This window comes from Vespa mandarinia, chromosome 3, assembly GCF_050613455.1.
Source record: "Vespa mandarinia isolate Hongniang chromosome 3, ASM5061345v1, whole genome shotgun sequence".
Lineage (NCBI taxonomy): Eukaryota > Metazoa > Arthropoda > Insecta > Hymenoptera > Vespidae > Vespa > Vespa mandarinia.
The window spans coordinates 11,269,540-11,294,707 of NC_140812.1; the positions used below are offsets into that span (position 1 = coordinate 11,269,540).

Below are 25,168 nucleotides of genomic sequence, written 5' to 3' on the forward strand. Positions count from 1 at the left end.
AATATTTTTACGAACATACATAAATAAATACCTATAAATATAGATGTGCACGTGTTTATCAAATAATTTCTATTTTTCATTTTCATTTTTTATATTAATGTAATTATGAATCTTGCGAGTGCAACCTGTATATGTAAATTGTACACGTAATCACATGAATATAAATATGTAGATATTATAATTACCTGTTCGAAGTTTTGACTTTGATCTCGGTCTTCGTAGATTCCTCGTCGGGTTCTTTCGTTTGTACTTTTTGTTCGACACTTTGAACGAAATAAGATAATCCTTCGAGGCGACACTTTTCTTCCCGATTTTGCGATCTCAAGCCCCTAATGGAATTCACGCGGTGCGGTAAAAATCTAGGAAGATAATGGGATCGCGAACAATTCGGGAAACCACTTTCGATATAAGCCAGTTCCGCGAAAACTTCGTCAAGAGAAAAGAATTATTTTTCTTTATTTCTTCCTTTGATATTTTCCTTCTCTTTTTTTATCTTTTTATATATAATCCTAAGATTTCATTGGGAAGTTAATAAATATTCATTCCAGTCAAATGTTAACCCATCATTTATTTTTGTCCGATAGCAATTTTCTTTTCTTTTCTTTTCTTTTTTCTTTTTTTTTTTCTTTTGAGAAGGAAATCGATTACCATCGATCGACAAATTATTCGATTAAATTTTTTTTTCTTTTTTTTCTTTTTTTTTTCAATTATCTTCGTCATAATCATTTAAAATAAAAAACGAAATAAAAGATCGTCGTTATTATACGAAATAAATCGTACGCTTAGATAGGTATTTATCAGTCTTTATTTCGTAACTAATCGACAGATCAAAATATATTTATATATACATATACATATATATATATATATACATATACATATATATACATATATATATATATATATATATACATATACATATATGTGTATATATATATATACATTAACACAGTGTCCTATAACGATAGACACAATCTAGGAAGGAATGGGATTGTCGGGGTTTGATTTAAGGAAATTTATTTTTTTTCTCTCGTTTAATCACGATGCAATTTTTATGTTTGATTTATGGCAAAAGCTAAATCAAAACTGTATAACTTTATATTATATATTATAATACTTTGTGCGATTTCTCATCGAACCAAGTTTGACTAATTCATGAGTTATCACTCGCGTTTTGTGATAATCATCGAATTTGACGATAACGATAATAATATTTATAATATTAATAATAATATTAATAATAATAATAATAATAATAATAATAATAATAATAATAATAATAACAATAATAATCATAATATTAATAATAATGATAATAATAATAATATAGGATCCTTGCTCTCTTTTCACAATTGCGTTTGAAAAAATAGACATTCAGAGCCGTTCGAGTGATCCTCTTAATTCTTTTGCTTTTTTTTTCTCTTTTTATTATTTTTTTTTTTTAACATTTTCTATAGCACGTTTTCTCTCTCTCTCTCTCTCTCTCTCTCTCACGTAGGTCATTTAAATCTCTTTCTCTCTCTCCTTTTCAATATTGTTAAAATAATAATGATAATTATTATTATATTATGTTGATCGTTAAGTTAGCAGCAAAGTGCGACTAGAGTCATTACAAACTCACTATACGGCGGGGGAGTACGTGTTCCTGCGAGAATTATATTTTTTTTTTTTTTAATGGGGTTCGTCTTGTATTGTTGTGTACATATGTATCCTTTCTATGTACTTACAATTCAGCCGAGGCACCTTTGACACGCACTTACTTTATTTGCTTTACGGAAAAATCGTAATGGAAGATGTATAAAGGGAAGAAATTGAAGCATTGGAGATAGCGCGCGTTTGTTATTAACGAACGGAGCTGAAAATCGACGGAGAACATTTTTTTTTTTATTTTTTTCTCTCCTCTTATCTCTTTTCGTCTATGAAAAGAGTTCTCCTTGAAGAAATAAAACTTCGATATTTTATTATATTTTTTGTTTTTTTCCTTTTCTCTTTTTTCGGTAAACAAAAAAAAAAAGAAAAGAGAAAAAAGAAAAATAAGAAAAAGGAAAATGATCATCACTTGTACACGTCATTATTGATTGGCTTGACTAGAAAGAATTAAATAAATAAATAAAAAAAGAAAAGAAATAAATACAAAAAAGAATAAATCAATAATTAAATATATCAATAAAAATTGATCATCAACTTTAATCGATTTTCGATTTCCGTTCGTTAAGAAATAACTGCCAGGAAATATTTTCATCGCGCGCGATAATGCGAAGGTACTTTTGCTAAAAACCATTTCTTCTTTTTTTCATTTCTTTTTCTCTTTTTCTGTTTTTTTTTTTTTTTTTTTTCTTTCGTACGGTTCGTTCTTCGCGGATTTTCTAATTTTGATATTTCGTTGCCTCGCTAGGCAAAACGACACGTTTCGTCAGGCCTGGTTGGGCGTCGTAAACGTCAGATTCGATTCGTTCGTCCTCATGAGTTGTTGCCTTCTCAAATCTCTTGGACGGGTTGCCGGATTGCAAGCACTCATTGATGAAACTGCAAACCGTATTTACGTAGACCTCACGGTACATTGCATAATGTTTTACATGGGGTGAATTTGTAAAGAGGACAAGTTGTACACGTACACCGCGTTCTGCGCGTCGGCTTGCGAATTTTTCAACGTCCTGAAAATATAATATAATACGTTATGTTCAAGATGATACATTGATTTAATATACATAATTGATTTAAAATCTATTAATCCGTTTGAACTCTACTTTTATCTTTTTTTTTTTTTCTTTTTCTTTTTCTTTCATATCTTTTTTTTCGTTTCTTTTTTAACCAACGTCATTGCATCTGAATTTGACGCTTGAAAGAGATACGAGAATGAAAATTATTTGTCGTCCCTGTCGATGCAACGATATTAAATTAATAAATCAAAATAATTAATCGTAAAATATGATCAAATAAATGCCTGATGATTATTATTGTCATATCTGTGGTGACATAAGTATTTTATCGTTTAGTCGTCCGTCATTAACGAATTAAAAGAGTTAACATTTTAGCTGACTGGATGATTTGAATAGAAAAAAAAAAAAAGAAAAAAAAAGAAAAGAAAAAATGCGTCAATTAATTACGTTTCGTATTGATTACACAATTATGCTCGATGTTTTCTTTTTTCCCTTTTTATATGGATTACAATTAATATAAAAAAAAAAAAAAAAATGTATATTTCTGCAGATTCCAAAAAGTTATTTAATTGTTTAGTTGTTAATGAAACACGAATAATTTCGATTTAATAAAATGTTAGCGAACGCGTCAGCTGTTTTTACATTTGATTTAAAGAATATTCTGATCAACTAACGGCAGCTGGAATCAATGTGTCGGTGTTCGAGTAAAGAAAGAGTTGCGGCCAAGAATAGGATTCTTCCATCAGTGCGAACGGATTAGATTGAATGGTGAAACCTCGTCCAAGTGCATGAGCGATAACCTGTAAAAAAAAAAAAAGAGAAAGAAAAAAAAAATCAACAAAAAAAGAAAGAGAAACGTGTAAGTATATTTATCGATCAGGATTTAGAAAATCTTCATCAATCGATCATATCTTAATTAATTTACATTTAATTCTCTTTTTACACGATTCTTTTTTATTCTTCTCTTTTCACGTTTTAAAAAAGAAAAAAAACGATTCTATTCTTAGATGTTATAATATTTCGATATTATGAATGACACATGACGTTATTTTCTTTGAGAAATATACGTCTTTACTTTAAATATAAAGTGTTTGAAAAAAAAAAAACAAAAAAAAAAGAAGAAGAGAAAAAAAAACCAATTCCATTAAAAATAGACTAAAATTTTATTCAGTGATTTTCATACTTTTCTTTTTTCGTCTCGAAAACAATTTATCGCTCGTATTGGCTTTTCACAATATTTGGATGCGTCCTTCTATTTTTTTTTTTTTGTTTTCGGTATTCTTTTTTTTCACTTCCGGAACAAATCTATCGCGTAAATGAAGAATTAGATGTATCGTTATAAAATAAATAGATACATAAGTAAAAAAGTAATAACCTCAAAGAACCAGAACATTGATAGGAAGATTGTAATGAAGAAGGACATCGGTATATTCGTCAGAGGATGTCCACCGATGATAGCACTGATAGCTTTGAACAGGGATGTAACTCTTCTTTCACCTGGTGCACTGTCAAAGATCACACCCTTCACTTGCGACTGAGGAATAATATTAACAATGAATTATAATGATTCAATATATTATATATTGAAGTGAATAATATATACTCGGACTTGAGAAAAAAAAAATAAAATGGAAAGAAAAAAGAAAGTAAAATAAAAGAAGATTACGATCTAGGAAAAAAATGATGTTTCGTTACTTGTATCGGTGAATCCATTTGTTGCATCGCGATACTGATGTGTTGATAAAGCAAAGCTCCACCATTGCTGAATATATGAAAGAATATCGGATGATCGTTCAGACTGTTTTTAGCGATCACCTGTAATAATCGTTTGCCTATATAAGGCATTTTATTTCTTCGTCCAAATAGACATTCCATCGGTGCCGTGTAACGAAGAGTGATGCAACTGCAAATCATTTAATACTATGATATTAATTATGATTTTAATGAAAATATTTATTCAAACGTATACAAATAATATTGACGTTTTACTTATTATCGTTAAAACGTTATATACCCGAACGACGGATATATTTCATTGTTATCTTTACAATCCCTTATCTATGGCCAATCCCGAAAAATTTCGCTTTTAATTAATCTCTGGAGTTCTTTTTTTTTTTTTACATTTTTATCGTTTTTCTTTCTTTCTTTCTTTCTTTTTTTTTTTTTTTCTTTTTTTTTCCCACTTATAGCAAGAAACATCTCAAACTATTTTAATTTAAATGCAACTATCAAATCAAGTTTTTACGTGAGATTTTTAACGATGTCAATTGTACTTTAGAAAATCCCCCACCCAATCCCCGCCAAAAATAGACAGACAGACCGCAGCACGTAAGTTAACACGCGAATATATATATATATATACATACATGTTTCGCATACAAGGTATTAATTAATAACTATTATCGCTGACACGTGTACATGCTGATCGATTGCATCAGCCAATATTTAAAGCTGCCAATATGTCTAGAGTAAGGTGCTTTAAAAAAAAAAAAAAAAGAAAAAAAAACAAATCAAGGCAATCGTTATGGACCTTCGCCGACGACGAAATAAAACTTAAAGCAGATGGAAGAAGGGAGATGAGTGATATAAAAAAAAAATAAAGAAATAAAAAAAAACAAAAAAAAAAAAAAATAAAAAGAAAAAGAAAAAAACCAAAAACCGGTCCTAGTCAGGTGAACAGCATCTGTGGAAAGCCGGCAGAAACGTGCGGTCGATAATCGTCGACTAGAAACGTAAAACATCATCGACTGCCGTGCTATTTAAACGTGAAAATTATAATCAAAATTTTTATCGAACGAAATATTTTTTATGAAGGAAATAAAAGATGAAGATTCCTTCTGTTTCTTTTCTTTCTTTTTTTTTTGTTTCTTTTTTAATAAATCACAGCGATGAAAATCTTACAGCGAATAAAGTATCTATCTAATTGTTGAATCACGATGCTGACCTTGAAATTCTAATGACAGGGTATGAGTAAGCGAATGATAGATAGATAGATAGATAGATAAAGAGAGAGAGAGAGAGAGAGAGAGAGAGAGAGAGAGAGAGAGAGAGAGAGAGAGAAAGAGAGAAAGTGTGAGAGACACGAGGTTACGTTCAAAAGTATCCTACCTCTTTTCCTTATAGATAGCACTGTATTTAGCCAAATATCTGTCTTGACAGCCAGCCCATCCAAGTAAAACGACAAGTGGCCGTTTGTCCTCTTCATAAACGAAGACGAATTCCTCCTTATGATCCTGTCCATTATTCGTCGAAGATGTCAACGTCGTTGGATCCTTCGGCGATGGTGGAAAGGACGGGAACATTATGCAGTATTCCAGATCCTCTTGATCGCTCATCTTTTCCGGCATGATATCGTATAGATTACCTCGCACCTATTTGGATGCCGGAAATATGTACTCTTTCAATGCGCGTAATCTATATTTACGTAGCCGCCGTATGATGACGGCAACGGAAAATCTATTTAATAAGGTGATGATGACGAAGTGAAGGTGAGGAAGTGGAGATATCTATGGTAGAGTATCTCGAGGAAACGAAATGAAACGTAACGTTGAGCGCGGGCTACTCGAAAGAGGGAGGTAAAACGAGGTGGTAAAGATGAAGAGGGAAAGATGTATATACGCGTATATATCTTCCTATCTCTTTTTCTCTCTCTCTCTCTCTCTCTCGCTCTTTTCAACACACACTGATACAAGCAACATATAAAAGCACCCCACCAATCGCACTAGGAAAGCTCTCCTCTCGTTCGGCACGAGCTTGCGTCGTTCCGTTCGCGTTCGTTCTTTGAAAGCGCGAAAGCGAATCGGAGGATCGATAAATGGAGTTTCCTGAAGGTGCACGCGAGAGCTAGGCTTGCCTCGTGTCCAGCTCGAGCAAGACTATTTTATACGGAGAGTTATTTTCTCTATGTTTCTCTCTCTCTCTCTCTCTCTCTCTCTCTCTCTTTCTCTCTGTCTTTCTTTCCCTTTTTGTTTTTTCTTTTCTTTCTTTTTTTCTTTCCTCCTTTCTTTTTTCCTTTCTTACTTTTTCTTTCTTACTTTTTCTTTCTAAAGGAGAAAGATCGAAAGATCGATACGATTCCTTGTAACTTTTCACATAAATTTAAGTTCCATCATAGATTTGATAATTCATCGGATGACAGGACGTTTTACGAATTAAGTATCTACCGAGAGTATCGATCGACCATAACAGTGCGACGAGTTTAGAATAATTTCAGATCGTTCAATGCGCTAATTTAATTCTCGATGTGTTTATATTTTTTCAGACATAAAAAGCGCAACGATATGCTATCGTTTTTCTTTTTTTTTTTTTGTAACCGATCGAAAATCTCTCGTGTTCCAAAGAAGACAGAGAATTTTACCGTCGTTCTTACCGGCTACGACATGATTGGTGGTCCCGTTTAACTCGTTTAACGTGAACATAGAAAATTTGATGATTGAATAATCAAGCGATAATCGAAATCATGTATTAAAAATTATGTGTTTCCAAATTTCTCTCTTTTTCTTTCTCTCTCTATCTCTAACTCTCTCTTTCTTTATCAATGACGTAATATTCCCTCGTATGTATACTATTTTATCTAAATCTGTTCGATTCGAAATCTGTTAAAATGGGGAAAATTGAAATACGTGGATTAATTCGAAGAGAGAGTGGGGTTCGGCGGGGAAGAGAGAGAGGAATCGTTCTACTCTCGTTATTTTGATTTCCGTTTTCCGGAAGAAATAGAAAGTTCATATCGTTCGTATGAAAGTTCAAAGTTAAAGGGGTCGTCTTTTCTACCCTTCATCATTTACCATTCGTTTCAGTAACCTACGTTACCGATCACGTCGAGAAAGTAGAATGCGTCGGTATAATAGAAATCTCTAAGAAAATAATTAATTGTTTATTATCAAATTTCAGTGGATAAGTCGAATCGGTAATTTCGAGAAAACGCGTAGGTGGCGCCAAATATGAAAGGTATTCGCGTCGGGATGGTAGACGTTGAGCAGGCGCTCTCACCCGTTGGACCCGCGTTTGGATGCTGTCGACGCGCATGGCCGTCGCGAGTCGTAACCGAGATGCATCGAGAAAGAGGGAGATAGACCGGCCGAGATTCAAACTCGAAATCTAAACGACCGAACACTCAGAGTCACGCGAGTGGCCGCGCGATACGGCTCGGGCGTTTGAAAACGTACGGACGACGACAAAGGACGCGGCGAGTCGCGCGCCATGTGCGATCGGAGAAGTTTCAGATTAAAGAGGATCCTCTGTGTTCTATCTATCGTCACTGGCATCGTCCTACCGATCGGTGAGTATATTTCTCATAGGACGAATCGAACGGAATATTTCTTTTATTTTCGATATTTGATTCGAAATTACGCGCGCGCTTATGTTCAAGAAGTTCGTGGCGATGACTTTGGCGACGAAAAAAAAAAAAAGAAAAAAAAAAGAGAAGGAAAGAAAAAAAATGTAAATAATAAAAAGAACATACTTTTTTTGTTTTCTTTTTCTTTCATTAATAGATCATCCACGGTGTTGTCATATCGTTGTTTATAAATTGCAAATATCAACGGGTCGTCAATTACAATTATTATTTCAACTCGACTCAAATTTACGATCAATTGAAAATTTGTTAACTATCATTCTTATTGGTCAATATAAAAATGTACTATTATCGATAGTTGCGTGGATATTCGTTGAAATTGAAAATCAAGTGGCAATCGTTTGGTATGATTTTTGATACGTTGAATCGTGCCGAAAGGACCATTCAAGATTCTTCAGAAATATCCAGTTGATTAAGTCGTAAAAGTTAACGATTAGTTTTATAGAGATATTTCAAATTGATGGTACGACCATCAATTACTAATTAATGACTTTATTTTCCTCTTGATTAATACGTTTGATGCTCGTTCGTGGACTCGGAAATGTCGTTCCATTTTTTCTCTTTTCTTTTTCTTTTTCTTTTTTCTTTTCTTTTGTTTTTTTTTTTTTTTTTTTTAATTTCTTTAACACGTAACTTTGAATTAACGGCGAAGTATCCAACGAAACGAAGAAAGTTTTGCAGTTTTCCTGCTGCGTTCAGCATGAGCTTGATATGCACGTTGAATAATAAAGACATCAATGAACAAGACCCTGGCGGTCGCGTGTTACTTCGTGCGTTTCGTGTTAAGCTTAATCGTAGTATATTCAAAGTTTTTAGGACATAAAAACTTTCACTATTCTCTTACGATTACTTTGTGTTATTTTCAAACGTTTTCAAACAAAAGATAAAAAATTATTGGCCAGACGAAACGAAGTAATATTTTTCTTTTACGAAAAATTGAAAAGCAAAAAAGGAAGAAAAAAAAAAAGAAGAAATATATATATACGTGTATATACATATATATGTGCGTGCGTGTGTGTGAATGTACATATGTATACACATATGTATGTATATATAATACTAATTTTCCTTCAACATTTTTCATCCCTCAGTATTAATTCTCTCGAATTTTTTCCCCCTTCTTTCTTTTTCTTTTTCTTTTTTTCTTCTCTATTTTTTCTTCTTTTTTTTTTTTTTTTTTTTTTTTTTAATCTTTTCGTTTGTCTTTTAAAGCAGACTTTTCTCTACAATACAGACAACGCTTTCAAGAATTTCATTAGCGTGAGAATCCTCGAGAGAGCAGTCTACGGATTACGTTTCACCCAGACATGAACGTAATTGCGTTCGGTTTTATTTAATTCTTCGCATTTTTTAACGGAATTATTATAATAAAAAAAAAAAAAGAAAAAAAAAAGAAGAAGAAGAAAAAGATTTCTTTCTTTAACGATTATACTCATCTATATGTATGTATACGTATGTATATAATTCCTATAAAATAAAATACAAAATATATAATAAGTATACTTCATTGATCAGATAAATATTAAGGATTATATACAAATTTCATATACATAGCTATATATATGTATATATCTACACTGTATATGTATATATATATATATATATATATATATATATATGTAGATATATATCTATGCAAAGTGGTGATAATATGCCATGCTGTTTCATTTTTATTCTCTTTTACTTCTCGATAGACGTAATACGCGGGCAAAATTGTATTCGAGCGAAATTCCATGTGAAGCTTCGCTGGGAGAATATTTCGTCGCGCACTGGACTATGAGGATGCCTATATGTTAGTAGCTATTTTATGCAGTTTAGGTATGCACCGATGCATCACGAACGTTCGCGCCACTCCTCCGTGAGGAAAGTATCGGAGGAACGCTTAAATATATCCTTATATATATCTCTACATACCTATGTATTTTATATATATATATATATATATATATATATATATATAAATATATACATGTATATTATATAAGGTTATATACTCGAATGTTTACGACTGAAAACACATGAAATAATTCGATTACAATAAGTCGAGTGTGAGGGGATGTTGCCGATTAAATTTTTCCTCTGGGTTTTTAATTATCGTTTTCTTTTTTTTTTTTCGCTCTTCTTCTTTCTCTTTTTTTTCTTCTTGTATTTCTATCTTTATCTTTTCTTTCTCTTTCGTCCTTTTCTTTTCCATTTTTTTTTTCAAACAATTTGAAATCTAAAATCGTGACCTCATTTCTATCCCCCTTAGGATTTCTCACATGGAAGTTTCTCATCTCTTATGCAAATGAATCCACGCGTTACGTTCAAACACATACGAAACAATAGATACGCCAGAATATTTGGAAGGTCTTTCTTTCGTGACGTATTCTCTTTAATGTTAAATCGTTCTCAATTTGTTTATTAGATTTCGTTAAGATAACGAATGATATCATTTAATTATTATTTTTAACATTTAACAAATCGAATGAATTATTTTTATCGTTAGATATAAAAGATCGTAGATTTTATTCTCGTAGATATTTTTCTTCTTCTTCTTCTTTTTTTTTTTTTCTTTTTTTTTTTTCTTTTCTTTTCCCTTAGAAAATAAATTATTTCATTATTTATTATTCATCTAATATTGAATATAATTGTTTTTAATTTCTTATCACAAGTAAAAAGTATCGAGCTCATTAATGATTTATTATTATCAACTAATTCGATCGAAGACATTACGATACATTGTCAGTATTTTAACAGTATCTTCTTTTTTTCTCTTTCAAATCATTATGTCACGCATAATTAATTATTCGTAATTATCTGAAAATATTACGAAGGGAATAAGAAAATATCGTGCTTTGTTTTCGAGGATATAATGATCGAAGAAATTACATTTCCGGTAGATCCAACGATCATTAAACTTAATTCACGTGGATTAATTTCTTTCTTTTCTTATCCTTTTTCATTTTGCAAATAATTATTTCAGACAGAATTATTCGTATATTCTTTGGAAACATTTTATCACGAAAGGAATAAGAAAATATAGTGCTTTGTTTTCGAGGATAAAATTATCGAAGAAATTACATTTCCGATAGATACACTAACGTTCATTGGACGTGTTAATTCACGTGAATTAATTCCTTTCTTTTGTTATCTTTTTTCTCTTTGCTTTTTTTTCTCTTCTCCTTTTTTCTTTTTCTTTTCTTTAGCACATAATTATATCACACAGAATAATTATTTTACAAATAATTATTCGTAATTCTCTCGAAACATCTTATAAACAAGAGGGAGTAAATTATCGATTTAGTTTGGCTTTTGCAAACAAAGTAAATATCTATATCTATCTATCTATCTATCTATCTATCTATCTATCTATCTATCTCTTATTCGTTCGGGAAGAAGTTCTCATTCGTTGCTTCATTCGAAAGTCATGCTTTAGCGTTTTAGAATTACTAGTGAAGAAAGTTAAGAATGAAGAAAGCAACGACGTAGAAGCAAAGAAAACGTCCGTACCATATCCCCTTGCTCGATCTTCTTTTCGTTGATCCTTACCGATCCTTCGAAGGGGAATAAACATCGGAGATTGGATTTTGGATTACCAGTATCCTTATGCTTCGAGGAATGGGAAGAAGACGGAGAACGGAAGAGTGGGGGGGATGATAGTGATGGTGATGGGTAATATAGGAATAGGAGAGGAGAGAAGAGAAGAGAAGAGAAGGAAGGAAGAGTGATAGAGGGGGAGAAAAGTGAGGAAGATGCAAATAAGGAAAAGGAAAGGAAAGGAAAGGAAAGGGCGAACGTTCGAAGGTCCTCGAAAATATATAGAAGCTGAGTGTGTGATTCGGTGACACAGAAAATCAACATTTTTATACTACGAGTATTACCCGGGGCTACGAGAAATACGTATGACCATTTCTCTCTCTCTCTCTCTCTCTCTCTCTCTCTCGCTTGCTTGCTCTCTTTTGATATTTTCTTCGTCCCAGGATACAACGTCTTTTCATCCTCCGTCCTCAATCTCTCCCCTTCATTCTCCTTTCAGGATTTTTCGTGAAAACGTACGAACACGTACGAAATCGTAATATTTCCCACTCCCTGACCGATTTTTCATAGTACTTTTTGTCGCATGAGATAAATTTTGACTAGAATAAATATGAAGTGTGTCTGTTTGTACGTATATATATATATGTGTGTGTGTGTGTGTGTGTATATATGAAAAAGAAAAATCAAGATAGAGATACAGAGAAAGAGAGAGAGAGAGAGAGAGAGAGAGAGAGAGAGAGAGAGAGAGAGAGAGAGAGAGGATTATGTTTGTTTTCGTTAGAATTTTAATAGGGAAGAGGGAAAAAAAACTGAGTGATTTTCTTTCATGTTTTTTAGTAATATCGAGATTAAAATGATCGATTGATAAGCGACAATGTATTATCATCGTATTATCTATGAAATATATTAAAAACAAAATGGAAAATATGGAAAAGGAAGAAAGAAAAAAAAGAAAAGAAAGGAAGGAAGGAAGGATGGATGGGAAAAAAAAGCGGATATCCCATTTCGACTATATTGACGAAATGAAAATTGTCGATGACTTGGGTCATCGAATTTTTTATGAGTCGAAGTAAATCATACGATCCCGTTGGTATTCCAATAGAAATGAAATTTCATTAGGAGAATAAAATAGGACTCGCGTACGTCGACGACAAGAAGAAATGCCTTTTTATAAAAGAAAATGTCTTCGTCCTCGCAGTCCATCTCCTCCATTTGTTCCCTTCTTCTCTTTTCTTCTATTTTTTCTGTCTGTCTCTTTCTATTTCTCTTTCTCTCTCTCTCTCTCTCTCTCTCTCTCTTCGTTTGTTTGTCTCTTTGTCTCTCCGTCTCTCTTTTTTTGCCTTCGAACGAAAGAAACGTCCCTGAAAAGCGAGAAAGCTGGAAAAATTAGCAATGTAAATTCCATTGCTCCTGATGCTTACGTTCTCTATCATGATCGATCGGACTTCGCCATTGCTTACAAATGAATCCTCCTTCGTTTCCTTCGTGTAATATAACAAAGCTTGATTTAACTTATTTATTTTTCCCCCTCTATCGAATTAGTAACACATCCATACGGATGAAATTGAGTCATATTAATAATTAACTTGGGAATAGCGATTAGTTTAATTACTCTATTCGCTCTGTTGAATGAAAAAAAAAAAAAATAAATAAATAAATAAATGAATAAATAATAAATAAATAAAATAGAAAAAAAACTCGATTTTATTCCCTATAGATAAAATGTTTTCTTTTTTTTCTTCCTCTTTTGTTTTTTTTCAAACTATATTTAGATCTCGTCGGTTCATTATAATTCATACTATATATATATATAACCCAATATGTATATATATATATATTTTTTTTTTTTATTCGCTATAAATTCATCTCGTATTTTTTTCTTTCCTTCTCATTAGAGAAAAAAAAGATACAAGATAATTATTTCCATTTTTTCTTCTTTTTTTTGTCTTGTTTTTTTCTTTCTTTTTTTTTTTTTTTTTTTTTTTTTTGACACACAAGATCTGTCTTTACGTATTTATGTTATTCACGGCGCAGCTACGTGTCGTATTCTCTCTCTCTCTCTCTCTCTCTCTCTCTCTCTCTCTATCTCTCTCTCTTGCTTTCTCGCTGACTTTCTCGCTCGCTCACTTGCTATTTTTTTTTCTTTTTTTTTTTTTCACGTTCTATTTTCAAGCGTACCTGTCAAGCTCCTGACAGATTGTCCGTACGATAAGCGGCGTCGGACGAAAGAGGAATTGATTTATAATGGTCGTGCCACGTTCACAGTGCCGATAGCGCTTGTTTCCCGTCAGACGAAACAATATTAGTTAGACGAAGCGAATCCTTTAATTTTTTTATGGCTTTGAAAACGTTTACTTATAATTTTCGAACGTTCCGCCGTTCGGAGTAGCTTCGGGATAAAATAAAAGAGTCGGTATGACCTTAATTTGTGGGTGCGTTTTATTATTTTTGCACGTTTTCCTTTTTTTTATTTTTTTCTATTTTTGTTTCTGTGTTTTCTTTTTTCTGCTTTTTATTAGCGTAAATCAACTATGAATAGAGAACACGTGGGCCTTTCAATTAATCTTCTCGCGAATTAAACATTTGCATCGAATATGATATTACTCGTTTACCTTCAATTTGTTATTAATTCCCTCGTTCTCTTTCATGCGTTTTATTTTATTTTGTTATTGCTTTTTTTCCCTTTTTTTTATAATCTCTTTCTCTCTCTCTCTCTCTCTCTCTCTCTCTTTCTCTCTTTCACAGATCGTTCTCCGTCATTTATCGATGGACCGCAAACGGATCTTCCGATTCGGTGGAAAATTGCAAATTAAAAAGGACGAAATAATGGGCTTCTACGTTTTTATCTCTTGTTGTTTTCTTTTTGTTTTTTTCTTTTTTTACTGTTTTAGTTTCTTAGTTTTTTAGTTTCGTCGAACAAATGCCGCGAGGACCAACAAATATTGCGTTTTTATCGTGCGATACTAATTCCCGATTAACGAATAATTCATGCGAATAAGCACATTTTGACGATGAGAGAAGAAAAAAAAAGAAAATGTATTTTTATTAGATTTTATTTTTCGTTTTTGTGACGAATAACGAAACATCGAAAATAACTTTTATAACATATTCGAAACATTTGATTTCGCTTATGAGATTCGTTCCGTTCTATTCGAGGAGAGAGAAATAAAAAAAAAAAAAAAAAACAAACAAAAAAAGCAAAGGGAAAAAATTAGGAACGTAACAAAATTAAGAGACCAGATAGAGTACATTTTATCTCATTTGAAATAATATTTTATTTCATTTAGAATAATAATTTATGTCATTATCGCAATTACTCTTTCTCTTTATTTCTTTCGAGGTCGGTCTCCATCCCTTGTCCCTCTCTTCATCCAGCAATCTTTATTTCCTCGAGTTAAAAATGATCATCTAGAAACTGGACAAATATGAATAGTGTTGTTGAGTGTGCTAGGTAACGAGGATATTCGATAAATTATTTCTTTTCTCTCTCTCTCTCTCTCTCTCTCTCTCTCTCTCTCTCTCTCTCTCGTGCGCGGACGCTCGAACTCGTTAGTATTTTAGACACGTTATCCATCTAACAACGAAAATAACGTGACCTTAATACAATTTCGTCTCATAATAAAATATAAGGTATCGACGAGGATTATATGCAAAAGTGTTATGATATTGAGACGTAATTAAAACCTTAATAATGTAGGTCATTACGCGCGAGTTCAATTATTATGCTCGATTAATTCAACGTCGATTGAGATATTGATAAGATAATATATTTCCTTTTTTTTTCTCAAAAAAGAAAAAAAAAAAAAAAAAAAAAGAAAAAAAAGAAAAAAAGAAATTAAACGGAAAAAAGTAACGAAAAAAAAAAACAAAACAAAAAGAAAAAAAAAAGAAAAAAGAATAGAAAAGAATATAAAATCTATCGAGTATAAAGGATTAATATTTAATTTAGGATTTAAAGAATAATTACAGTTCAACGAAGGGATGAATTAAATTAACGACGGATAGAAACTTCTGGAAAACTAGGCTCTGATCGATATGAGGGGTTGGGATGGAATGGAAGGGTAATAGGATAGGATAGGTAGCCAGGTAGAGTTAGACCTGGAATACGAAGGGCATATACACATACAAAAACGTATACGTGGACACACACGCATACATATGCACATACGTGAGTGTATGTATGTATTTTAGGATTACTGAATCATTACTTAAGGCTTTAAGGGAAAGTTCGAGTCGAGATCGTGTCGAAGTTTGTTCGATGGTCGTCTACGAAGAGACGACCGATATGTATATCGAAGGTTCAGTGCCCAAATCGACGTGACACCGCAAACGTCTTGCTAAGACTATTTCCGAGCGAAGACATTGACGAAGGACAGATTAATCGCATTACCGATTGTCGAACGGCCTTTGTAGATAGGAGTAAGTCTTGGTCAGTAAATACCGAATCTATACCCAAGTATATAACCTCTTTATATACATGCACGTAGCTAGGCTAGCAGCTAGCTTAGCTTTAACTATGTCGATCTTCAGCATCGATGTCAACTTAATCCACCATCCACACCGTCTACTGTCGAGTTTAATTAAACTTTTCCAACGAAATTCGCCAGTTTTACTCTCTCTCTCTCTCTCTCTTTATCTTTCTGTTTCTTCTATTTCTTTTTCTCTTTTTCTTTCTTTATCTTACTCTTTGTTAACCAGTAATCAGCTTTTGTCTATATATATATATATATATATAGGATATATACGTATGTGTATGTATCTTCTATTCACCCTGTATTTTCTCTCTCTGTCTCTCTCTCTCTCTCTCTCTCTCTCTCTCTCTTTACTTTTGTCTCTGTCTCTGTCTCTCTGTCTTATTCTATGTTAACCCGTAACCACTTTTCGTACGTACATATATATATATATATATATAAGTGTATGTGTATATGTATATCTTGTATTCACATTATGTTCTCTCTCTCTCTTTCTCTCTGTCTCTCTCTTTGTCTCTATCTCTCTATATGTATCTTTGTTTCTCTATTTCTCTCGCATTTTACAACGAATAAGAGAAACGAACGAATTACTTTCTATCACCAACGGCGAAGCTTTGTTGGCCTCTTTAATCGCTTCTTCCTTAACAAAAGTAAGTTCTTTTCTTCCCTACTATACTCTAACCTTTCGCTCGACCGCATCCTTGAAACTAGACTGCAATAAGATCTCTCTCTCTCTCTCTCTCTCCCTCTCTATTTCTCTCTATTTCTCTCTATTTCTCTCTTTTTCTCTCTCTTTATCATTATTTTATTTTAATTAAAGACGAATATTTATTGATAATCATATTGAAAAGAACGGAGGAGAGGAGTTAATTATCGAAATATTTTACGATTGAGATGTCAATAATATATTGGTGAAAACCTTGTAGACGATTAACGACAGCGTTTCTCTTAATTACGTATTTCGCTTTAATTAACTTTAAGTTAGATTTTGAGATGAGAAAATCTTCATCGTCATCATCCCTCTCTCTCTCTCTCTCTCTCTCTCTCTCTCTCTCTCTATCACGACGGCATCGAAAGTCGAAACTTTCGTGCTTTCGATATTCCAAAGGTAATTTAAGCTTCGTTAACTTCGGTCCGCTTCGACGAAGTAAATAAAAACGACTTTTCAAAGTTAAACGCTTATGCTTGCGCTCGTTCTCGGCGCAAGGGATACCGTTCGTGGTATGCGTTCATGTGATTCCTACACGTCATCGATTTATTTACTTTATTTATTCACCTACGGTCTTATTTGATTTTCGAACTCGAACGATGGAAATAATTAATCAAGACGCTATACCACCGCGGCTTTGTCAACGATTTTATTTGTAAAGGAAAAGAAACAAAGGAAAAAAGAAAAAGAAAACAAAAGATATTAGCCGTATTGTCGAATGTTAAATGACTTCGTTAAATGTTCTAGAGTTTGAAAAAGTAACGATTCTCGGAGTTGCATTTTAATTGTATAATTGGGCGAGTGAAAAAAAGAACGAAAGAGTAGAATGATGGTAACGAAGGTGGAATGGGTGGGGTAGGGCGTTGGGAGGGGTGTGGGTTAAGGGGATGGCGTTCTGGCTATGGTCACAGGCATGAAGGTAGCAGGAAGTCTCCGCAATGTTGTTCCACTTCGGTGGGGTGACTTTAAGTACTTGAAACTCGCATCTAACTATAAACTGGAAACTCTCTACGTCCGCCTTCTCTTTAATCTCATCCTTCTCTCTCTTTCTCTTTCTCTCTCTCTCCCTCTCTCTATCTATTTCTTTCTCTTAAACTCGTTCCATTAGCATAGTAATATCATAATAATAATAATAATAATAATAATAATAATAATAATAATAATAATAATAATAATAATAATATATAATGTTTCGATTGTTAATCGAATTCTATGTAGATGGTGATATAATAAAAAAAAAAGAAAAGAAAAAAAAAATAAGGAAGAAGAAAAATTTAAGTAAGGAATAGAAAGTGTTCGATAGATAATTCCATTTATCTGAAAAGAAAATAACTAAATACGTAGAGACAAGTAAAAGTATTGTACTTACATAGACTTTCGTGGTTATCAAGAAAGTCATTCTAAATCATTCACCTAGATCCTTAAGCGTTCAACCATTCTCTAAAGTCTTTAAGGGGATGGTGGTTCAAGGGGTAGTGATCTTTCGCGATCTTCCTAAGAAAACTTCCAACTACTACTACAACTACTACCGAAGAGAAGTTTTATTCGCGTTCGTTCACTCTTTCTTTCTGTCACAGCTTGAATTTTTCTAAGTTAAAAGAATAAAAGATAAAGGGATGGAGATAGAGATAAATAGATAGATGGATGGAAGGATAGATAAAGAGAGAGAGAGAGAGAGAGAGAGAACAAAAGAAGAAATTCGTAGAGAAAAAGTAATGAAGAAAGAGAGAGAGAGAGAGAGAGAGAGAGATGAGATGAGCATAGAACTGAAATTGTAAAGACGATCGAGTTTTGAGTTTAATTTTAAAGAGATGTTGAAGGGAGTGTACGGATTTAGTAGAAAGAAAGGAAGGAAGGAAGGAAGGAAGGAAGGAAGGAAGGGTAAGAGAATATATAGAATATAGAACATCATGAGAGAGAGAGAGAGAGAGAGAGAGAGAGTGAGAGAGCTGGGCTTTATCTACGAGAAATTACTGTGGCCTTAAAGCGACGGAGGATAGAGAATCCTTGGCTGAATGGAGACTTTAGTCGTAGAGAGATCCACCTCTCTAGGAAAAGGTTAGCCTCTCGTAGTCGGTCGTTCTTTCACGGGGCGAAGATAGAGCACCGTTAATTAGATTTCTCGTTGAAAATCCAAAAGAGGCGGAGGACACAGGCTAGCCTTCTCTTCGCGTATAAGCTCATAGCTGGAAGTTACTTTTACCTTTTACTCTTCCTATCTTTCTATCTTTCTATCTTTTTATAAGAGGAACAAAAATAAACGAAAAAGAAAGCATATATATATATATATATATATATATATATATATATATCTTGTTCACTCTCTAATTTTTTTCTTAATTTTTTTTTATTTCTCCTCCTTTTTTTTCTTCTTCTTCTTCCTTTCTTTCTTTCTTTTTTGGTTTTTTTTTTTTCAAAATCATGTTCGAAGCTTTATTTATTGTGATATTAAGAAAAAGAATCAAGGAGAAATCTTTGACAATGAATACCTTCAAAGTAGTCGAACATCGATCGGTGTCGAGCTTATGAAGGAACGTTGATTCCGTTTGGGAGACTAGTGATAAAAGAAATGTAATTTACGAGATGATAAGAAGGTATAGGCTTGTGAGGGTGTAGGGGTTATAAGGGGTTGAGTTAGACTGAGCACGAACCGACTACTTTCTCTTAATGACGAAATGAACGAGAGAAAGACAGAGAAATGGAGAGAAAAAGAGAGAGAGAGAGAGAGAGAGAGAGAGAATGTCTTTATCCCTCTTCCCTTCTCAATTTTCCCATCACGATTCGTAAATTACGTTGGGCGACTTTCAAAGAAGGATTTAACATTATCCTTTAGTATCGGCTTTCGTTAAGAGAGACAACAACGTGAGAAATAAATCACATAAAACGTATTGTCATTAAATATCCTTCTGTACGTATTAAACATTTTCTATTTCATAATAGAGAAAATTGCATATATAATACATATATGTATATATATATATATATATATATATATATATATATATATACACACATATTATACTATTTATGAATGTAAAATATACGTATATTCATGTAATATGTAATACGTATGTTTGAAATGGGAAGAAATAAAAAGAAAAAGTGATGGAAAGAAAGGGGGGGGGGTAAAAAAGAACTCCCTCGCGAACTAGCGAGTTCACATTTTTCATGAATGACGAATATCGAATAATAATTATTTTTATATTAGAGCGATAATGGATTTTGGAAAAGAGAATAAGAGAGTCGAATGATTCATTCGAAATGAAAGTTTTATCGTTTGCCCCTTCGTTTATAGACTTTGCTCTTCTTCTTCTTTTTCTTCTTCTTCTTCTTCTTCTTTTTAAATCACGGTTCCGAGGGCATCATCATCATCTTCTTCTTCATCTTCTTCTATCTTCTTTTTTGTCTTTTTATCTTTTGTTCTTTATTTTTGTCTTTTTCTTTCTCCCCCCTTTTTCTCTCTTTTTTTTTTTTTTCATTTTCTCTCACATAGCATGGCGCTAAGTATCGCGAGGAACGAGTACCTACTCGCGCAAGCTCTCGCCTACGCAAAAAGTTTCATCGTGAAATTTCAATGAAACGTCAAGCTCGCCTGCCGTCTCTCTCTCTCTCTCTCTCTCTCTCTCTCTCTCTCTCTCCGTCTTTGTCTCTCTTCCCTTAAGCATTTTTTTTTGGTCCTCTTCCTCTGTCCCCTTTAGCTCTTTGTTCTTTTTTTTTTCCTCTTCTTTTTTTTTTTACGTTCGAGTTTAGAAAACTCGCTTTCGGGAGGATTACCAAGTCGGAAGGAAGAGATCGTCGTCGTGGTCGTTGTCGTTGTCGTTGTCGTTGTCGTCTTCGTCGTCGTCGTCGTCGTCGTCTTCGTCGTTGTCTTTTTCGTCTTCTCCTTCTTTTTCTATCTTCTTTTTCTTCTTCTTCTTCTACTACTACTACTACTTCTTCTTCCTCTTCTTCTTCTTCTTCCTTTTCGTTTTTATCTCTCTGTCGTCGTCGTTACGAGGGATAAAAAGAAGATTACGACGAATCTCGTTTGAATAACAAAAGAGAGAAAAAGAGAGAGAGAGAGAGAGACAGAGATATCGGATCATGTGGTAAAAGAAGAAAGGAAAAAATCTGTCTACGTGGGCAAAAGAAAGAGAAGGAGAGATGGGAAAAGAGAGAGAGAGAGAGAGAGAGAGAAAGAGAGAGAGAGGAAGAACTTGAAAATCGTAGAAATTGGAAAAATCACGACGCAGCAGGTTTTTTTTTCTTTTTTTTTTTTTTAAATGGCGAACAGAAGACTCCTCGTTTTGTTGGATCACTGAACGAAAGAACAATTCAAGGATAAATCATTCGATCGATCGATACATATATATATATATATATATATATATATTTATCTTGTTCTTTTTCTCTTCTATATTTTTTTTCTCTCTCTTTCTCTCTCTCTCTCTCTCTCTCTCTCTCTCTCTTTCTTTTTTCGCTTCTCTTCCCTCCCCTTCCTTTCCGTAACCTGCCACGCGAAATCTCACACGTTTATCATCCAGAATGGCGGCCTGTTAGGATGAGTTAGAGGCAAGACTGCAACGTGGCTTGACCCAACATCTCTTCTCTAAGCGTTACGTGGAAAGCCTTTTGCTTCTCGAGTCTCGATGCATCGTAATTCATAACTTTATCGAACGTTCCCGGTGTGTTGCACCGGTACAACCACCAGCATCCTCCTCCAGGCGGCATTTAAATCACGCGCCCCGTTAGTCAACGATACCGTTGTTTCATCCAAGAATGTCATCGTCTTTTCGTATTAGTTATAGATTCTTCTTTTTTTTTTCTTTTTTTTTCTTTCTTTCTTTCTTTTCTCCTTTACCTTCCCTTTTTCTCTTCCTTTTGCTTTTATCGAATAGATAATTCTATGTATCTGTCTCTTTCTCTCTTTCTCTCTCTCTCTCTATATATATATATATTATTATTATTATTTTTTTTTTTTGTATGTTAACTCTTTGACATTTGCAATCAATCAATCGTCATGAACCCATTTACATACATATATCTATATCATGTTCCTACGTGTACGATATTACGATTTCATCGTTCATTACGAGAAAGGAAGGAAACAAGACAAAAAAAATAAAAAAGAAACAAGAAAAAAGAAAAAAAGAATGAATGAAAAGAAAAAAGAACGAGGAACAAATTCTATTTCACAAATCGTATCTATTAAGGACTGTCTTTAATCGAATTTAAACTCTTCAATAGAAGAAAAGTTCTCGTTTAGGGTTGGGTAAAAGAGATGAGAGGAGAAGTAAAGAAAAGGAAAGAACAGAAAAGAAAAGAAATAAGGAAAAAAAAAAAAAAAGAAGAGAAAAGAAGGATAGAAAGAAAAATTCGTCACAGAAAATTCAAGGTATCGTGTCGAAAGTTATCTCGTCGAACGTTCTATATATATAATTGTCGTCGTCTTCGTTATTGTTATTACGACGAACGATGTTGTCGATCGTTTCGATCTAAAAGAATATCGATAAAAAAAAAAAAATGTGTAGAGTATTAATTGCTCTTGAGATTTTAATAAAACGACGTTCGAATTAACACTCGAAGCGAAAACGATGATGGAAACGATGATGATTTAACGTTTATTAATTTCGATGGTTTATTCTGCCGTTAATAATGTTAACGTACAAGAACTAGAAAATTAAAGTTAAAAAGATCGTGAGAAAAATTTAACAGATAATTAAATAACAATAAATAATATGGAAAATCATTGAGTTCATATACATACACACATACACACACATATATATAAATACATATACGTATAATGTATATGTCATTTTGAAAAATGTAATACGAAGGACCGATGAGCATAATGATCGATGATACGTTGAATTAAACAATAAGAGTTTATACTTAGATGTTTATGTAAATATAAACATTTTATTATTATCGTTTTTTGATTTAATTTGCGAGACATATCGAGAACACATAACTAGTAGCCTCGGGTAGATCGATCGAAGAGATCGTAGAGACAAGACAAGCAGGAAGCAGAGGGTACCATCATCTTCTCCTCGGGAGCGAATTATCTCCTAGTTCGATGGACCCGTCTGTCAACGTTACATTACGATCGTTACGAAACGATAAAAGTTTTCTTGGTAAAAGAAAAAAGAGAGAGAAAGTCTATAGTTGTATATGTGTGTGTATGTATACCTATATACCATTCAACGTCATACCTAACATCGGACTGCGAGAAAATGAAATATTCTCCTCTCCTTCTTCGTGAAGATATTCTCTCTCTATCTCTCTCTCTTTTCTTTTTCTTTTTTACTCTTTTTTTTTACTCTCTTTTGTTTTTTACTTTTATCCTTTTTCATAGGAAGGGAAAGACGTTGGTGAAGTTAAGAAAATCCACTTGACCTTCTCTCTCTCTCTCTCTCTCTCTCTCTCTCTTTTTCTCACATCAAAAGTTTTTATCTTTCACGATATATTCTTCGTTAAAATCTCACGAGGCTCTCGATTAACTCGACGATGAAGGTAAAGGATCGAAAAATTTTGACTTCCCCGGTTGGTTCGAATTATACCGTTGGATACTTTCTACTTGTAAGAAGAATATAGTTCGATGATGAAATGAAAAGAAAAAAAAGAGAGAAAGAAAAAAAAAAGAGAGAGAGAGAGAGAGAGAGAGAGAGAAGAGGCTAGTTACGAAAGATTTTCGACAAAAGGCTCGTTGAAAAATTCGATGAGTTTTCCAGTTCTTCCTCTAAGTGGCCAGATCTCCCTTAACTCCACCCCCTCCTCCTTCCACTATCCTCCACGATTCCCTTCGTTTCTATACCCCTGATCAAAACTTTGTCCTTGAAGTTTTCTCACGGTCCATTGATTGCCATTCGTAAAGTATAGCATTTTCTCTCTCTCTCTCTCTCTCTCTCTCTCTCTCTCTCTCGCACGTATGTATGAACGAGAAAGTAAAGACCATTCGCGTCCCATTGTTTGTTCCTTTTGATTGATCCTTAATTAACTACTTTAGAGTTAACAATTTTTACCGCTTGCCGTCGCTAACTTTAATTAATTTCTCTTTTATTTCCTTTTGTTTTCTTTTCTTATCTTATCTTCCTTTCCTTTCCTTTTTCCTTTCCTTTCTATTCAATTTCTTTCCTTTCTCTCTGTTTTCCACGTTTTCGCGCTACTTCCTTTTTTCCCTCCTCCACCCCATTCCATCCCTTCGAAATTATAATTCCATTCGACTATATTATCGGTTATTAATTGACTATTCATTATCTCGTTCTTTCTCGTTCTCTCTTTATCTCTCAGTCGTTCTTTTTATAGATTTAGTTTATAGAAGAAAAAGGAGAATAGATAAAAAAGAAAAAAAAGAAAAAAAAGAAAAGAAAGAATCATTGCCGAGGGATTATTTTCAAAATCTGAACGGTTAGTTCCACTTTACGAAACGACACGATCGACCTGAATTCGTTGGATTTATTTTTTTCTTCTCTCTCTTTCTCTCTCTCTCTCTCTCTCTCTATTTTTTTTTTTTCGAACGATTATGTCCAACGATGCGATATCACGTTGCTGCTAATCGTGTATTAACCCGCGAAGATTAAAGCGAGCGTTTGCAATGAACGTACGTGATCGGATCGATCTTGGAACTAGGACTCGATTAATACACGTATACTATATATATACGTATATATACATATATAATATATATAATATATATATATATAATAGTGCTCTATATATATATATATATATATATATATATACATATCTAGAGCATTGTAGAGAGACATGTATATACGTATACATAAATGTATAACAAAGTGGACAATTATTTTTTGCGTTCAAAATTTAATTCGTTATTAATATATTTATATATTATATATTATATTATTTATATATATATATATGTGTGTGTGTGTGTGTGTGTGTGTGTGTGTGTGTGTGTGTGTGTGTATGTGTGTCATTAAAACGTTGATATCTTTGCCTTTGTGATAATGCCTGTGCAATACCGAATAGATTTACCATAGAAAATCGAAAATGTTTTCACGGTGGTTTATGCCAATCGGAAAAGTCATCCTTTACCTGTTCTCTCTTTATCTCTCTCTCTCTCTTTCTTTTTCTCTTTCTCTCTCTCTTTCTCTCTCTCTCTCTCTCTCTCTCTCTCTCTCTCTCTTGAAATTTGACACTCGAGAAACATTCACACGATATCGGACTGTTCTACGATACGAAACCATATCTACTCGTTGTTAGTCGATTAGTTTGTTCTACCCCAATATGGATATTTCATACTAATTTGTACCGTATACGTTTCGTGTCCGTTCATTCGTTCGTTCGTACGTTCAAATATCTCGTGAATTAGTTCGAAAGCTATACGATAAAATTTATGAAATTTTTACCTATGGTATTTTGTTTCCTCTATCCATTCTCAATATCATCAGTCACCCAACCTCACTTATCATCAGTCCAATAGAAAATATTGTCGTTGACAAAA

General features: G+C 33.1%; 2 protein-coding genes across 2 annotated transcripts in view; one reads left to right on the plus strand and one right to left on the minus strand.

The window, feature by feature from the left end:
* Positions 1 to 1,025: 1,025 nt before the first annotated feature.
* LOC118445080 (transmembrane protein 53) lies at positions 1,026 to 6,495 on the minus strand. Its single transcript, XM_035874026.2, has 6 exons — positions 6,374 to 6,495; positions 5,769 to 6,031; positions 4,356 to 4,563; positions 4,036 to 4,194; positions 3,335 to 3,460; positions 1,026 to 2,654 (listed from the first exon to the last, which is right to left on the minus strand). The coding sequence occupies exons 2-6, from the start codon at positions 6,005 to 6,007 to the stop codon at positions 2,367 to 2,369; spliced, it is 1,020 nt and encodes a 339-aa protein (XP_035729919.1). The 5' UTR covers positions 6,008 to 6,031; positions 6,374 to 6,495; the 3' UTR covers positions 1,026 to 2,366.
* A 1,211-nt stretch (positions 6,496 to 7,706) lies between these two features.
* Positions 7,707 to 25,168, plus strand: part of LOC118445150 (uncharacterized) — a 61,611-nt gene continuing 44,149 nt past the window's right edge. Inside the window, exon 1 of the mRNA XM_035874195.2 lies at positions 7,707 to 7,941. Coding sequence (XP_035730088.1) covers positions 7,863 to 7,941 — 79 coding nt within the window. The 5' untranslated portion in view covers positions 7,707 to 7,862. The remainder of the gene's footprint in view (positions 7,942 to 25,168) is intronic.

Bases quoted from the DNA above. Each gene is read 5' to 3' on its own strand.
- LOC118445080 (XM_035874026.2), bottom strand. From the start codon at position 6,007: ATGCCGGAAAAGATGAGCGATCAAGAGGATCTGGAATACTGCATAATG. The intron at 4,564-5,768 runs GTAGGATACTTT...AATGATTTGCAG, and splicing joins GCTATCTATAAGGAAAAGAG to TTGCATCACTCTTCGTTACA. The intron at 2,655-3,334 runs GTTAGTTGATCA...TTATATTTTCAG, and splicing joins ACACATTGATTCCAGCTGCC to GACGTTGAAAAATTCGCAAG.